The sequence below is a fragment of the Triturus cristatus genome, chromosome 5_1 (assembly GCF_964204655.1).
Source record: "Triturus cristatus chromosome 5_1, aTriCri1.1, whole genome shotgun sequence".
Classification (NCBI taxonomy): domain Eukaryota; kingdom Metazoa; phylum Chordata; class Amphibia; order Caudata; family Salamandridae; genus Triturus; species Triturus cristatus.
Window position 1 is genome coordinate 405,726,929 of NC_140587.1, and position 16,485 is coordinate 405,743,413.

A 16,485-nucleotide genomic window follows, 5' to 3' on the forward strand; every position below is an offset into this window, starting at 1 on the left:
CCTTCCAGGAGTAGACAATCAGATTGCGGATCTGCTCAGCAGGTAGAGACAACAGATTCATGAGTGGGAACTCCACTCTCACATACTCCTCCCGTTCTTTCAGATGTGGGGCTTCCCAGAAATAGATCTGTTCGCCACACACCAAAACGCAAAATGCCCAAGCTTCGCCTCCAGATATCCACACCCATTGTACAAAGGCAATGCACTATGGATAAACTGGTCAGGGATATTTGCCTACGCTTTTCTGCCTCTCCCGCTCATTCCACTAGTGGTTCGGAAACTCAGGCAGGTGTCCCTCACACTAATCCTAGTAGCTCCCACATGGGCCTGTCAACCTTGGCTCTCCACCCTGTTGGAGCTCTCAGTAGTTCCTCATCAAAGACACATCTCACATCCAATCTTCTGACGCAGATTTGTGGAGAGATAAGACACCCAGATCCCAGATATCTCAATCTGGCGATCTGGCACCTGAAGTCATAGAGTTTGGCTATGTCAGTCTTCCGGCAGACTGTATGAATATTATTAAGGAAGCTAGATGACCCACTACAAGAGCTTGCTATGCAGCAAAGTGGAAACGGTTTGTTATTTGCTGCTAAAATAACCATATCAACCCCCTTGATGCTTCAGTTAAAAATATTATTTGCTATTTACTGCATTTACAACTGTCAAATTTAGCTTACACATCTATACGCTTACAGCTCACTGCAATAGCAGCGTACCTTCAGAATAGACAATATCTGTCTCTTTTCAAAGTGCCCGTTATTAAGGCCTTTAAGAAAGGACTCAAAAGAGTTATTCCCCCAAGACTTGTACCTACCCCAATGTGGAATCTTAATATCGTTCTTACCAGACTAATGGGTCCACCCTTTGAGCCATTGTATAAATGTGAACTGCAATTTCTCACTTGGAAAGTTAATTCCTCAGTGCTATCACATCACTGAGGAGAGTGGGTGAGCTTCAGGCACTAACCATAGATGAAACATTTTTACGAGTACACCAGAACAAAGTGGTTCTTCGTACTAATCCGAAGTTCCTACCCAAAGTAATTTCTGCCTTCCATATCAACCAATATGTTGAGTTGCCTGTGTTTTTCCATCAACCAGATTCTGTGGCAGAACGTGCTCTACACACCTTAAATGTTAAACTAGCATTACTCTATTACATAGAAAGGACTAAGCCTTTTCGTAAAACTAAACAGCTTTTTGTTACTTTTGCTCCACCTCACAAAGGCAATCCCATTTCTAAATCAGGTGTTGCACTATGGATAGTCAAATGTATTCAAACATGCTATGCAAAAGCAAAAAGGACTTTGACAATTCCCCCTAGAGCACATTCCACTTGCAAACTGGGGGCTTCTATGGCTTTCATAGGAAACATTCCCATAGCTGAAATCTGTAAAGCTTCAACATGGTCTACACCTCACACGTTAACAAAACATTATTGTGTAGATGTGTTAGCAAGACAACAAGCTAATGTAGGCCAGGCAGTTCTTAGTACACTCTTTCAAACAGCTGCAACAGCTAGAGGTTAGCCACCGCTTTGGGAGATTACTGCTTTATAGTCTATGCAAAGCATGTGATCTACAGCTCACATGCCTCGAACGGAAAATGCTACTTACCCAGTATGCATCTGTTCTTGGAATGTAGAGCTGTAGATTCACATGCGCCCGCCCGCTTTCCAGGATACCTATATTTGTTGCAGTAATATCTTACTTAGATACATACACATGGACATCTCTTTTCTACTCTTACTAACTCCATTCTCACCCTCTGCGGGAAAACAATCTAACAATGGAGTCGATGCCCATGCGCAGTATCACTGAAAGGAGTCGCCGCCTACCTCGTGACTGGAAAAGACTACTTCTAACAAAAACAAAGTGAAAAACATCCGGACCCAACACTAGATGGCAGACTTATGCAAAGCATGTGAAGCTACATGCCAAGAACAGATGCATACTGCGTAAGTAGCATTTTCCTTTTATATTATGTGTTTGAAAATGCCACTTTTAGAAAGTGATTCTTTTTTTTCTAAAGCAAAAAAAAAATGCCAGACTTAGCAGTTCGGGCTGGACTGTTCCCATGAGGCACAGGGTCAAGACTGATTTGCATATAGCTGGGTCTGAGCTGGGGTAGCGAAGTGAGCTAAAGAACGATGATGGATTCAACAAAGATCTGCGACTGGGGGGTGCATGTCTGAAAAGTTTCAGCGCTCTGTCCATCATCATCTTGTGTTTGGTTTGTTTCCCCTAAGTTGGCAGGGTATGCCCAGATGTAGGTCCCTTGCTCTCTCAGCCACTGGATTCAAGCTTGCCTGGCTGATGAGGGGTGTTACCCCGAAACCGGTCCCGGGATGCTTGTTTCCGGACCAGGGAAGACCTGGCCTGGCAGTTCGGACTGGACTGTTCCCATGAGGTACAGGGTCAAGACTGATTTGCATATTGCTGGGTCTGAACTGGGGTGGCAAAGTGAGCTATAGAACGATGATGGATTCAAACCAGATGTTTGACTGGGGGTGAGTGTCTGAAAAGTTTCAGTGCTCCGTCCATCATCTCCATGTGTTTACTTTTAGAAAGTGAGTTTTTTCTTGCGTAAACCATACTGTGTGCCTCTGCCTTTTATGTATTCCGTGTCGTGGTTTAGAGTGACAGGAGCAGGGGATGTGTATTCACACTAGACAGACACAAGGGGGGGAGCTGTCCTGCCTTTCCTGGGTGGCTCATAGCCAGGCTGAATAGACCTGACTGCGTTTAGAGTAGTGGGAGGAGTTGTTGCTTGCACTTGAATGGTCTGGGTACCAGTCACAAAGCTGTCCCTACCCCTGTGGCGAACCTGCCCTGAGCCAGATTGAACTGGTTTAAGTGTGCCAGAGAAACTTTGTTTATACCAACTTCAAAGGGAAAGGTGGTATAATTACACCCCAGAACTTTAAATTACTGCTGGACTAAGAAACCTGCCAGGAAGAAGAGCTGTAGGAGCTGCCAGCCGGAGTACTGCCCCTTTGCTGTTGGGTTGGCCTGCAGTTGCTGCTTTTGTCTTGGGCAGTTAAAGGACTGGACTTTTCTATCTGCATACTAAGTATCTCCAAGGGCTTGATGTAGAGCTTGGCTTTTGTTGGAAGTCTCAAGGGAATCAAAGACTTCAACATCTTCTGGGTACCGGCTCCTGGAACTGGATGTTTTAACTGCCACAGAGGAGAAAAGCAACCCGACACAGTCAATGATGCTGCTGCTAGCTCCGTGACCTGAAGGCACCGTAGAGGGCACCACTGCACTTCGCACCACAACCCTGGTCTCACCAACGCCGCTGATTGATGCTGCCATCGAGCCGCTGCCTGACCAGTATGCACCTCACTCCACACCGCCTCGCTTCACAGGGCCGCCCAGGTCTCACCGACAATGACGCTCCAAGCTGACATCGACGCCGCTGCCTGCACCGTAGTTTGAGGACACCACTTATAGGTTACACGACGCACCGCGCTGTCCCACACCTCAGCCTTGGCCCATCGATGCTAGATGGTCAACCGACGCTGCTGCCTGTACCTCGACCTGTGGGCCTCGCACACCGCATTGCCCGTCTCGCACCACAGACTTGGTTCTACCGATGACAGCGCTTCAGCAACGATGACGACGCTGCCTGCACCGTGGCCTGTCAGCACCACAATGAGCACCGCCCACTTCGCACCCCAGCCCTCGTCTCACCAACGCTGCTGGACGACTGTCACCAAGCCGCTGCCTGCACCGCGACCTGTGGTCATCTCACGTCGCACTGCTCAGCTTCACACCGCAGCCCCGACGCTGGTGCTCCTGACATCAAACTCAAACCTGCAACGCATGTGTCTTCAAGGGCCCGACTACTAAAGCACCGACACCGCTCCTCGGGAGCTCACCGCTAGTTCCGATGCCCTGCATCTTCAAAGGTACTATTTTACGGGTCTCCTCGTCACCGTAGCTAGCCCGCAACACCGTGACTGGCTGGAACTGTTGTATTTGTTTTTTCACAGCTATTGACTTCCAGGAACTGTATATAAAGCCTATTTCTGCATTATTTATTTTTTATCACTGTATGCTGGATTTGTATCGATCTGGTCTTGTTTTACACAGATACTTTTTGGATATATTTCTAAAACTGATGTGGTGTCCTTTTGTGGTTTTTTCACTGGTTTGTTTGTTATGTGCAAATGCTTTACACATTGCCTCTGAGATAAGCTGGACTGCTCATGCCAAGCTACCAAGGGGGTGGTGAGCCGGTGTTATTTTAGACGTGTAATCCTCTTATCTGATAGAGACTACTAGCCGCACATTCCTTCACGTAGAATTATCCCCATGTGTGAGACTGGATCCGGAAACTTTTGTGCCACAGCATCCCTGCGCGCTGGGGCGGGGCAACATCACGCGACTCCCCAGGCGTCGTCCGCATACGTGACATCAGCGAGGTCCCATAAGACCCACCCCGGCTCGCCTACCTCAGTTTTTTCCTTTTCCGCGTGCAACGCGGATCCGATCCTTGCTACGGGCCTGTATAGGGCCCCCTTTTTCTTCCATTTCCTTTTGGTGAGGAACAGTGTGCGAATGCCTTTGGGCTTCAAAACTTGCACGTTTTGTGGGCGCCTTATGTCGGCACCGGACCCTCACCTCATTTGTATGTGGTGTTTGGGGGTGGAAAATGGCACCACAGATTGTGCGGCGTGCCAACAGTTGAAGCCGAAGTTGCGGCGAGAGCGCCGGATGAAACTTCTCTCTGCGCATCTCTCCAGGTCGACGTCCTCCCCTCGGTCTGCTTCGGCGGACGGCTTCAGATACGGCCGTGGTCATCGTCTTCGCCCTTCTCCGATGTCACATGAGCGTCGCTCCACGGTGGGTAAGAGTCGCAGTTTGTCCCCTGGGGCTGGTTTCCGGCCTCCCGGGGGCGTGGACTCTCCGTGGGTGATGCAGCCCGCGTGTCGTCTTATCCATCGTTTCCCGGTGTTGGAGACATACGCGGCGGCTTTGTAGGCCTCGCTGGCGTCTCCTCCTCCTCCTTCCCCTCCGCGGTGCCGCCGGTGGCCCCTGCGCCGACTGGTTCGGATCCAGGCTTGGAGGATATGGTGTTGTTGGGGTGCGGCTCCTCTGGGGCACCTCCTTCAGGCCACGGCGTCTCTGCCTCGCCGCAAACTCCTGCCGGGGTCCCTGTGGTGTCGTGGGAGGTCGCCAGGGCTCGGGTCGCATCCCGAGCCCCTCTCGGTCCTTTGACAAGGTGGTCCTGTCTAAGGCCGAGGTGACGCCGCTACGGTGCCGGCAGCAGCTGGACCGTGCGCAGCCATAGGGGTCGGTGGACCCTCCTCGTCCCGCTCCAGGTCGAGGCCGAGGGAGGACCCCTCGTCCCTCTCCAGGCCCCTCTCGTCCCTCCCCACAGGCAGCTGCCTCGTTGGAGGGCGAGTCGGAGGTTGAATTGTCCCTGGCGCCGCCACATGGGTTGTCGAGTGATCTTCGCCTCATTCTGGGCCGCGGCTGGCGGAGGGCTTCGTGCCACTCCCCAGGCCCGTCTCGTTCCCCCACTCAGGGGGCTGCCTCGGTGGGGGTCGGGTCGGCGTCATTCCGGCGCCGCCCTGGAGCCGGTGCGGCTCCAGGTCTACTCTGGTCTCCGCTCCGGTGCGAGGTGACTTGTAGGTACCTTGCCCGGTGACGCCGGATGGTGCCGACGTCCTGCCTAAAGCAGCGGACTCTACGGCTCCGCGCAGGAGTCGTACCGCGGATTCGTCTTCGGGCGCTCCTTCTTCTCCGGAGGCAGGCTGTATATTGGTGTCTTCTTCCCCGGAGACTGGTCGCCGTGTGGTGTCTTTCTCACCGGCATCGAAGGGCGGCTCCCTGCCCTTCCAGAGGCAGAGGTGTTCGTCGGAAGATTGGCAGGTCCCTCATTCTTCGGCTCCTTCTGACTTCCAGGTCTGGCCCTTGCCCGTCCCGCTTGGCCTCGGGGACGGCCGCCCTTAGTTTGCAGCGGTGTCCATGTCTGTGGGCATCCTGCGCATGGGTGACCCGGTAGCTCACCTTCTGGCGGACCATCTATTGGATGTCCTCCACCAGGGCTCTGGTGGGAGGGAAGTCTTCCCTTTGAAGGTTCGCTCCTTTCTTCCTTGACGGGGGCTTGGAGGCGTCCTGCCTCGGGGGACCCGGTGCCTCAGCATCTTCTGCACCGGCACCTCCCGGCGCCGCGTGACCCGCTATGTCTTTCCCTTCACCCCTCAGCCTCCAGCCCCCTTTTGTGGACTGCTTTACCCTCCCTGCCGCCACTGTTGACTCCGCCGCCCCAAGAGACTCGCTGGCTGGACTCTTGCGGGCGCAACATGTTCGCCTCGGCCAGCGCGGCCCTGCGGGCCCTTAACACCTTGTGTGTGCTGGCTAGGGCCTCCTCCTGTTTGTGAGACTCTGCTGAGTCTCTGGGATCCATAAGAGCACCTCGTCGGCGTGGTGACATCAGTTCCCTTTTTTCCGCACCGTCGACGCGAACGGTTTTCTGAGACTCTCCGTAGATACTTTGTGCTTCTGCTGGTGTTTCTGCTTTCTTCTTGCTTCTTCTTCAAGATGTCAGCGAAGAAGTCGGGATTCAAGCCATGTAGAGAGTGTGGTAAACACATGTCCATTACTGATCCACACGAGGATTGTGTCTGGTGCCTGTCGTCGGATCACGACGTCGAGGGATGCTCTTGCTGCCGCAAGATGAATCCAAAGGCCTTAGAGGAAAGAGAAACTAAGCTATTTATAGCGAAGATGAGAAAGGAGAAGAGAGGTCGAAGACTTTGAAGATCGAGGTCCAGGTCGACGTCGGGTCATGTTTCTAAGTCAAAGAAACATAAAAAGAAGAGGCATGGCTCTCGACGTCGTTCAGATAAGGAGACGGCTCCGAGATCGACTTCACCTTCTCCTCAACGTCTGATGGATTATGTTTCTCCCTCTACTTCTGTGTCAATTCCAGCTTCTCCTGCTTGCCCGACTTCGCCTGCGGCTTCTCCGGAACGCGCTCCGGCTCCATCACCGATGCATTCTCCGGCTCCGGTGAAAGAGGCTCCGGCTCCTGATGAGTGTTCGACTCCATTGGCTCCACCGTCGGCGTCGATTGGCCCAAGTCCGGTAATGCCTCAATCTGAGCCTTACTCCCCCCCCCCCTTTCCAGGTCCGGGACAAGACCCATCGCATTATTTAAATGCTATGTATGGCGTCTTTTCGAGAGCAATGTTCCCCTCTGGAGCACCTTCTGGTCCCATGGGTCCAATGGCTTTTAATCTGGGAGTCAATCAGGCCTACGCTCAGGCTCCATTTATGCCATTCTTACCAGGGACGCCGTCTTGGCATTTCCCGGTGCCGAGGACGTCGACGCCGCTCCCTTCTTCTCCGGCTCCAGCTCGACCTCGTTCGACTCTGGCTGCTCCTCCGGATCAATGTTCGACTCCGGCCCCGGCTCCGTCGGAGTCGGTTGCGGCGCCGCCGACGCCGGTCTTGAGGATTAGGTCCAGGCGAGAAGCACAGAGAATTTTGGAGGAGCAAAGGTACCAGGTGGAAGAAATGGAAGAGGGTGAGCTTATGGAGTCAGATGACTTGTTTGAGGAATTGAAAGAGGCAAGTGGCCTTGATTTGTCACTGGAATGGGAGCTTACTCCTCCTACTGATGCTCCCTCTAAGGATGTGGCTCCTTACCACACGGTCATTAGGAAAGCAGCAGAGCTTTTGGACTTACAGCTACCAACTGCTGAATTTAAACCTAACATCCTTACTGAGGTTCTGCATTCTCCCTCCACCGTGGTAGAGCCTTTACTTCCATTTAATGATGCCATCACTGAGCCAGTCATGGAGGTTTGGCGTAAGCCCTTTTTGGCTCCGGCAGTATTTAAGTCTGTTTCTAGGAGGTACAGAGCGGCGCCAGGAGATCCGGACTTTCTTCATTCCCATCCTTCTCCTGAAAGTCTGGTGGTTCATGCTGTTTGCTCAAAGAAGTCTTCGGGGGGGCCTTTCCACAGGTTCCTAGTGATAGGGACTCTAAAAAGTTCGACCAATCGGCCAAGAAAGTGTTCTCCTCGGCGAGTATGGCCTTAAAGTCAATAAATGCCACCTGTCTTTTGGGTCGTTATATCCACGCTCTCATGGATTCTGCTAAACAGCTGGCTCCTAAGTTATCTGAGGAGGACAGGCAGAGTTTTAATGAAGTCCTGTCGGACACACAGGCGGCTGCGCGTCAGGTTATCCAGAGTGGCCTGGACACTGCATACTCTGTTGCCAGGATCATGGGCTCCTTGGTCGCCACAAGGAGGAGTGCTTGGCTTAAATCTTCAGAGTTCTCCCCTAATGTGCAGGCAACGCTTCTGGACCTGCCTTTTGATGGTTCTGGGCTGTTTGGGAAAAAGGCGGATGCGGCCATGGAAAGGTTCAAGGATAGCAAAGCCACGGCCAAGTCTCTGGGCCTGCAGGCACAGCCTAGAGGTTCTTCTTATAGGAGGTACAGAGGTTTTGGGAGGTCGTCCTTTCAGACCTACAGGCAGCCTCAGCAACAGCAACAGCAAAATACCCTGTATAAGAGCTACAGGGGCAGGAACAGGGGTCGTGCTCCAGGTCGTCAGCTCTCCTCCTCCTCTTCCTCCCCTCCCTCCTACCACTGCAAAGCAGCCCTAGATCCACCATTCTGGATCATGTTGGTCCTGTGGGGGGTCGGCTTACCCATTTTCTACAAGATTGGGAATCGGTCACTACAGACCTTTGGGTTCTAAATCTTGTAGAGAATGGGTATGCTTTTCCCTTTCGGGAATTCCCTCCGAATTACCCTCCTTGCCAAGGTGCTTGCTCGGAGGACCACCTTCTTCTCCTGCAGGAGGAAGTCCTAGAGTTACTGAAAAAAGGTGAGATAGAGGTGGTTCCAGAGCAGGAAAGGTGTCAGGGATGCTACTCCCGGTATTTCCTGATTCCGAAGAAGGATGGCAGGCTGCGTCCAATCCTGGACCTCAGGATCTTGAACCTTTTTCTGAAGCAGGAGAAGTTCAAGATGCTCACCCTTGCGCAGGTTCTCCAAGCGCTGCAACAGGAGGACTGGATGGTGTCCATCGACTTGCTGAATGCATATTTCCACATCCCCATCCTGAAGTCGCACAGGAAGTATCTCCGTTTTACGGTAGGGTCGCAACATTATCAGTTTGCGGTCCTTCCGTTTGGTCTTACTACTGCACCTCGAGTCTTCACCAAGGTGATGGCAGCCCATCTCAGAAGATCGGGGATTTCAGTTTTCCCCTATCTGGACGACTTGCTAATCAAAGCGGAGTCGCCAGAGAAGGTGCTTTATCATCTGCAGGTTACAGCTCAACTGTTGTTCAAATTGGGTTTCTCGATAAACGTGCTCAAATCTCACCCGGTGCCCTCTCAGCGCAACCTGTTCATAGGGGCGGTACTGGACACTACTGTGTGTCGAGCATTCCCACCTCCTCAAAGGATTCTCGACATACAGGAAATGATTCCTTTGTTTTACAATGGAGCGGTCGTTCCAGTCCTGAAGGTCCTTCGTCTGCTTGGTCTGTTTGCTTCCTGCATTCTATTGGTCAACCATTGAAGCTGGCACGGGAGGGCGCTCCAGTGGTGCCTCCGCAGGCAGTAGTATCAACACAATGGAGATCTCAGGGAGTCTGTGAGGATCTCCAGAGAAGCTGCAGCGGATCTGTCTTGGTGGAGCGTGGAGGGCAATTTGTCTCAAGGAAAGCCCTTCCATCTACCTCCATCGGTGCCCACAGTGATAACAGATGCATCCACTTTAGGGTGGGGTGCGCATCTGGGGCATCTGGAGATCAAGAGTCTTTGTTCTCCAGAGGAAAGGTTGCTTCACATCAACCTTTTGGAGTTGCGGGCGATACGTTTGGCACTCAAGGCCTTCCTCCCTTTCCTTCGCGGTCAGTCGGTTCAAGTCCTGACTGACAACACTACCGCGATGTGGTATGTCAACAAGCAGGGAGGAGTGGGGTCGCATTGTCTCTGCATAGAGGCTCTGCGTCTCTGGTCCTGGGTTCAGGATCATCAGATTTGTCTGATGGCAAATCATCTGGCCGGAGTTCTGAACTTGCGTGCAGACAGTCTCAGTCGGCAGTTCTCTGCCGACCACGAGTGGAGGCTCCATCCGGAGGTGGTTGGTCACGTCTTTCGGATGTGGGGAACTCCTCGGGTGGACCTGTTTGCCACTCACGAGAATGCTCACTGCCCATCATTCTGCAGTCTCCAGTATCCGATGCAGGGAGCTTTAGGGGACGCATTTCTGTTGAGATGGGACTCAAATGTCCTTTACGCGTTTCCTCCCATACCCTTGACTCCTCTGGTTTTGAGGAAGATTCGCCAAGACCGGTCCCAAGTCATATTGATCGCCCCGGACTGGCCAAGAAGGGTGTGGTATACAGATCTTCTCCACTTCTCCTCGTGCCCTCCGCTCAGTCTCCCTCTCAGGGCAGACCTCCTCTCTGTCGGAGGGGCAGGGTCTACACCCCCACCTCCAGAGCTTACACCTTCATGCCTGGAGATTGAACGGGGCAACCTAAATTCTTTTTCTCTCCTGCCTGACGTGGTGGACGTAATTTTGTCTGCCAGACGTCATTCCACCAAATCTATCTATTCCTATATGTTGTCTAAATTTGTCCTTTGGTGTGGATAGAAGTCTATTGAACCTTTTGAGGGCTCGTTTATCCAACATCCTGCAGTTTGCTCTCTCTCTTGCTCAGCATGGCTTTGCTGTAGCTACTGTGAAGGGTTATTTATCGGCTTTGTCGGCATTCCTTTGTTTGCCGGATTAGCCGTCCTTGTTTGCCGGATCAGCCGTCCTTGTTTAAGTCACCTATTGTATTGCGGTTCATTAAGGGCTTGACCAACAAATTTCCGCCCACTCCATTTATTTTGCCTCAATGGGACTTGAATCTTGTCTTAACTTACTTGATGGGTTCTCCCTTTGAGCCCTTGCACAAGTGTCCCTTAAGGCTGTTGTCTTTCAAAACAGTTTCTCTTATTGCCATTACCTCGGCAAGGAGGGTAAGTGAGCTTCAAGCTCTGAGTTTGAAACCCCCGTTCTTGACCATTCATGCTGAAAGAATGGTACTCAGGACCAGGGCTGCTTTTCTGCCTAAGGTGGTAACTCCTTTCCATCTGGGGCAGTCCATTACCTTTCCTACCTTCTATCCTCCCCCTCACCCTTCCAAGGAGGAGGAGCGGCTTCACCGCTTGGACCCTAAAAGGGCGGTGAGCTTTTACCTCGATAGGACTAAAGACTTTCGAGTGGATGACCAGCTCTTCGTGGGCTTTGTTGGCTGCAGGAAAGGCAGAGTGGTGCACAAGCACACCCTTTCCAGATGGATTATCTTGTGCATCAAGATATGTTACTCTTTGGCCAGTAAGGAACCTCCAGAGAGTATAAGAGCTCATTCTACCAGAGCAAAGTCATCTACATCTGCCTTATCTAGAGGTGTTCCTGTGGAGGACATTTGTAGAGCGGCAACTTGGGCCTCCCTCCACACTTCGCAAAGCATTACTGCTTGGATTCCGAGGTGAGGAGGGACGGACACTTTGCTCGTTCCGTCCTTCAGGACTTTCTGGTATAGAAGGGTGGACACCCTCCTCCGGGAGTGGGACTGCTGTGGGAATCTTTTCACAAGGTGAGGAATCCACTGGCAGATTTATCCATCAGAAGAACAAGTTACTTACCTTCGGTAACGCTTTTTCTGGTGGATACCTCACTGACCCACCCGCCTCCCCATTGTCCACCCTTGTATACCTACAATAGTGATGTGTCAAAATTTATTTATTACTGTCAAAGGAAAGTTTCCGAATGTTGCTGGCGCAGGGGATATTCACAAGGTGAGGAATCCAGAGGCAGATACTGTATCCACCAGAAAAAGCGTTACCGAAGGTAAGTAACTTGTTCTTCTGGTCGCCTTCGGGTGCCTGTTCTCCATGGCGTTTAGGTAGGTTGCTTTTGCTTCCTGAGGTCCTGTGCGCGGCCACTCATAGTGGTGTGCCCGGGCATCGCCTCCTCTCCCTGCCCCTGTCCAGAGGTCTGGAATGATTCTGTGTTCTCCCTTGCCAGGCGTCGCATACTCGGCCTTCCTGGGGCCTCGGGTTGTTCTTCTTGCTTCTGGCGGCTTTGACTGCTGGCGCTGTTGTGGCTGGCAGGCTGCTCTCCATCTTGAGTAGGTTCGCCTTCTTGTCCCTCGTTTCTTTGGGCCCTCTAGGCTGCTGCTTCTTCTTCCACTTTTCCTGTCTTGGCATTGGGCGGAAGCTATGTTGCCTTGTGGGGGAGTGGGGTGCTTCGGCCTCTCAGCCCTTGCCCCTGGTTCCTATGCTGTGAGTGTACGAGCCTCTTCAGCCTTCTTTCCCTCCTACATCCCCTTGGGGTCGGTGGGGTTCTGCTTGTGGGGGTTCCCTTGGCCTGGCAGGGGCGAGGTTCTATCTGGTCCACAGATCTGGTCCCCTGTGGGGCCCTCTGTTCTGCATTGGCTGGTGGGGTCCTTTCGCAGACCCTCCTTCCCAGGGGGTATTGCTAGGGTATCTATTCTACGTGAAGGAATCTGTGGCTAGTAGTCTCTATCAGATGTACGAGTTACTTACCTTCGGTAACGATGTATCTGGTAGAGACGATTCTAGCCGCAGATTCCTTCACGGCCTGCCCTTCCTCCCCTATTCTGCGAGGACCCTTGGGTTGGTCTTCGGTACTCGCCTCCCGGTGGGGGGCTGTGTCTCCTGAGAATGCCTTCATTGTTCTTGAAGGATGGCTCCGTCTGGGGGTGGTTCATTCCTCCCTTGGTTCTTTGGAGGTTGGGGTTTCGGTGCGCCGTTGCCCTGCTGCTCTGGTTGCTCCAGGTTTGGGGGGATTGCTTCTATCCTTGCCCTCCCTCCCCACCCTTCCTTCCATTGCTATCCTCTGGTTTGAGGGTCCTCTGGCCATGTCTTGCCCTTGTCCTTGTGGGTGGTTGCCCTCTAGGTTGTGGTGGCTTGGAAGTTTGTTGTCCCTTTCTGTCTTGGGACTGGTCCCTTTCCTTGCTCAGGATTGGGGGTGGGGGGGGGGGGGGGGGTTGCCTACGTGTGCCATGACTTTTACATATGCTCTTGCCTCCGGGGTACAGGGATGGGAGGATGTCTGTGCCGGCAGGGTGGCTGTGCAGGTTCCTGCTTCTTCTTCTTTCTTGTTTCCCTGCCCTTGGGTTCTGCGGTGTTGGCACTACTCTGGTGGTGCTTTTTCACCGTTTCTTTCCACTTTTTTCTGCTCTTTGCACACTGTTCCCATGCTTCCACAGTTTTTTATCTGGTGATTCCGCGTTGTGGTGCGGAAAAGTTCTCCGACGAAAACTGATGTGGGCGCGCCGGGGCGGGTCTTATGTGACCTCGCTGACGTCACGTACTCGGACGTCGCCTGGGTGGAGTCGTGTGATGTCGCCCCGGCGCGCAGGGATGCTGTTGCAAAACGTTTCCAGATCCAGTCTCACGCCTGGGGATAATTCTACGTGAAGGAATCTGCGGCTAGAATCGTCTCTACCAGATACATCATTACCGAAGGTAAGTAACTCATATATCCTGACTAGAGTGGTGAATTCTGCCTGGCTTAGGTGCATACAATAGCCAACCAGAAAACCCATTTCTAACAGTAGTTTATTGCCCTCACCTTCCAAAGTTGAGGAGTGTTTGATAATTGGCCCTTAAGAGGTCAGGCAACCAGGTTTTTTGTTTGAGTTTCTTGTGTTTGGAATGTTAAACCGTGTTAAAACATTAAACTCTGATATAAGTTAATGAAAAGGCATCCTTCTGATGGTAGCATCCCTTCTTCAATAAGAAGGGTTACCCCAGCATCCCTTGTACAGAGCTTCCCCATTTTGGATATTTACAAAGCTTCTTTGTATGTTTGTGCTAATGTTTGTCAGATAGTAATTGTTGATTCAGATTATATTACTGAGGGATTCCATGGGCCAAAATGTTCTCTTACACTTACACGTAGATTGGTTTGCTGTTGTGCACAGTCTCTCAAACCCTACTTCTGGTGGTGCTGTTAGGGGATAACGAATGGATGAGTAATCTTTGGAGAGAAGAGTCAATTTAAACTTGTTATTGTGGTAGCACTTTTCTGATGGATACTCATCATCCAAAAATGAAGCACTGCCATTCTTTCCCACCTTTCCCTTGATGTTTCTAATATTCAGCCACATTTTGTCTTAAGGTGCTCTGTCAGCATTATAGTCTTGGATGGCCCTACTCGAGTGCAACTTGGAACCCATCCTAGAGCATTGCAATTGTTTCTTGATCTAGTCAAATGCCTCAATATATTTAATGACTGCTAGTCTGTGGGAATACAAAGTATCCAGTAGAAAAACAAGCTTAGCAAAGGTTAAGTTACAAGTATGTAAATGCGGTTTATGAAGTCCTTGAATTTATCCCCACCAGTCTGAGACTCAAGAATCCCACGGATTACTCCAGTTTTTTCTAGAGAAAAAAAATGTGCTGGGGAAATGCAGTAACCATTAGAAAACAGTCACCCATAATGTATCTCTACTTACCATTAATTAGAAAATGAATGTCTCTGCTTACATCTTTGCATTTTTACGTTTCTAGGTTTACTTTTGGACATCGAGCCCATCACTGCCTGCCAGCGAGGAAGGATTCCAACCAATGCCTTCAATTACTATAAGGCCCCCTGATGACCAGCATCTTCCCACAGCAAACACCTGCATTTCCCGTCTTTATGTCCCACTGTATTCTTCTAAGCAGATTCTGAAACAGAAATTGTTACTTGCTGTCAAGACCAAGAATTTTGGTTTTGTGTAGTGTATATAAATGTGTATTGCTGTGTAATATTACTTGCTGAAGTTTTGTAGATTTTTCCATTTGTCTATAAAGGTTTGAGAGTTAATGCTGTCATGCCTATGGTGGTATTTTAATGATTAACTGCAGACATTCCTTGTACCAAGTTTGCACCCAAAGGCCCAAGAAGTCCTAGCACTTTTAATTGTGTGACAGTGGGGCTAGTCATTAACTTTGTGGCCCACGCCCAGCCAAAGATGACAGCAGAAAATATACTTTACACTGTGATTTATTGTTTTGCTGAGAGGGAAAATGTAAAATCTGTTATGAAAATTCACTGCTGCCTTTGTGGAGAGTTTCATCAAAGGTTCTTGTATAGAGGGAATAAGGAATATAAAAATAAAAAAATATGTTCAGTCTTTTGCTTTTGTTTTTAATGATATTTAATTTGTAGTTGGCTGCATTTGTGTACATGATCATACATACTAAACTTGTGAAAGCAAAATTCATTTGAAATCATTTGTTATTTACTTATGCGGTCACTTTTGTTTGGCTGCATAGAATTCTTGCACTGTTGGGTTATCACATAACCACTGAGAGCACTTAATCAGTGGGTTCTTCCTAAGTGCTACATGGAAAGGCCTTCTCGCTGAACAGGGCTCTTGGAAATTTGCATGTGATAAATATCCTCACTGTTTTATTTAAATGTATAGAAATATATAATATAACTTGTTCACAACATTTAGTTCACAATCGAAAATGTGCTTTCTTTGCAGTGTGTGTATGTAAAGTGTGATGGGCTCTATTGATGAAGACCACTGTATAATACTGAAAAAGAACTTTATTTTAGCTCTGAGGTAATTGTCCAGGGGGGTTGCTCTACTATTCTTACAATGTCAAAAAATGGTTCGTTTGACATTTCAGCTGTATATCTTTAGCAGGGGCACTTTCTGGTAACTTTACAATATTCTTTTAGATCATGATTACTGGAGTTTAATTTCTGAAACATTTGTTTGAGCAGCTCAATGACTTTTGTACGAAGCCTTTCCCAAGTATACAGCTGTATTCTTGTTATGTACATTTTTTAATAAAGAGACTGGAGAAAATGTGAACCAGATTAAAGATACATTAGTTTTTTTTATGTATGTAGTTCATTTTTAAGTATTGAGAATTAATGTCTATAATTCATACTAAAAACTTGTGTTTGGGTAACACTATTGAGTCTAGGCAAAAATCAGGCCCTTCTACACGATAGAAATATATTGTTTGTATGTATTATAGTAATCTCAGATCCGACCCCTGTCAGGGGCTTTAAAACGTAGCCCACTGAGGAGGCCTGACTCTGAAGCTGAAATCTTTAAAAGCAATTTCTGAGATTAACTATGCCTTTGTCTCCCAACAATTAGTGGGCCTAAAGAATGCGTTTTTAGAACAATTTCCCAAACAATAGTCTGAACCTAGGTTTTATGCATTTGAAATAATATGGCTGTGTAAGTTCACATGGCCAGATTTACTCCTGCTTTCTACGTTGGCATCCTAAAAATTCCTGTCCCATACCGTCCCGAAGTAGTTTCAGTCAAACAAGACTAGGCATTTACTTGGAAGAGACAGAATGGAAAAAATAAGTTATATTTTTCATGGATTTACATCCTTTGAATATTCCCTCTTATCTGATAGAGACTACTAGCCGCAGATTCCTTCACGTAGAATTATCCCCA

The 16,485-nt window shown here is 49.8% G+C and overlaps 1 protein-coding gene across 15 annotated transcripts in view; it reads left to right on the top strand.

The window, feature by feature from the left end:
- UBR5 (ubiquitin protein ligase E3 component n-recognin 5) overlaps positions 1 to 15,889 on the top strand; it is a 2,036,132-nt gene extending 2,020,243 nt beyond the window's left edge. For all 15 annotated transcript variants that reach the window (XM_085605144.1, XM_085605147.1, XM_085605145.1 and 12 more), the window contains one exon: positions 14,579 to 15,889. In XM_085605144.1, the coding sequence (XP_085461270.1) occupies positions 14,579 to 14,791 (213 nt within the window). In that variant the 3' untranslated portion in view covers positions 14,792 to 15,889. The remainder of the gene's footprint in view (positions 1 to 14,578) is intronic.
- Positions 15,890 to 16,485: the final 596 nt, after the last annotated feature.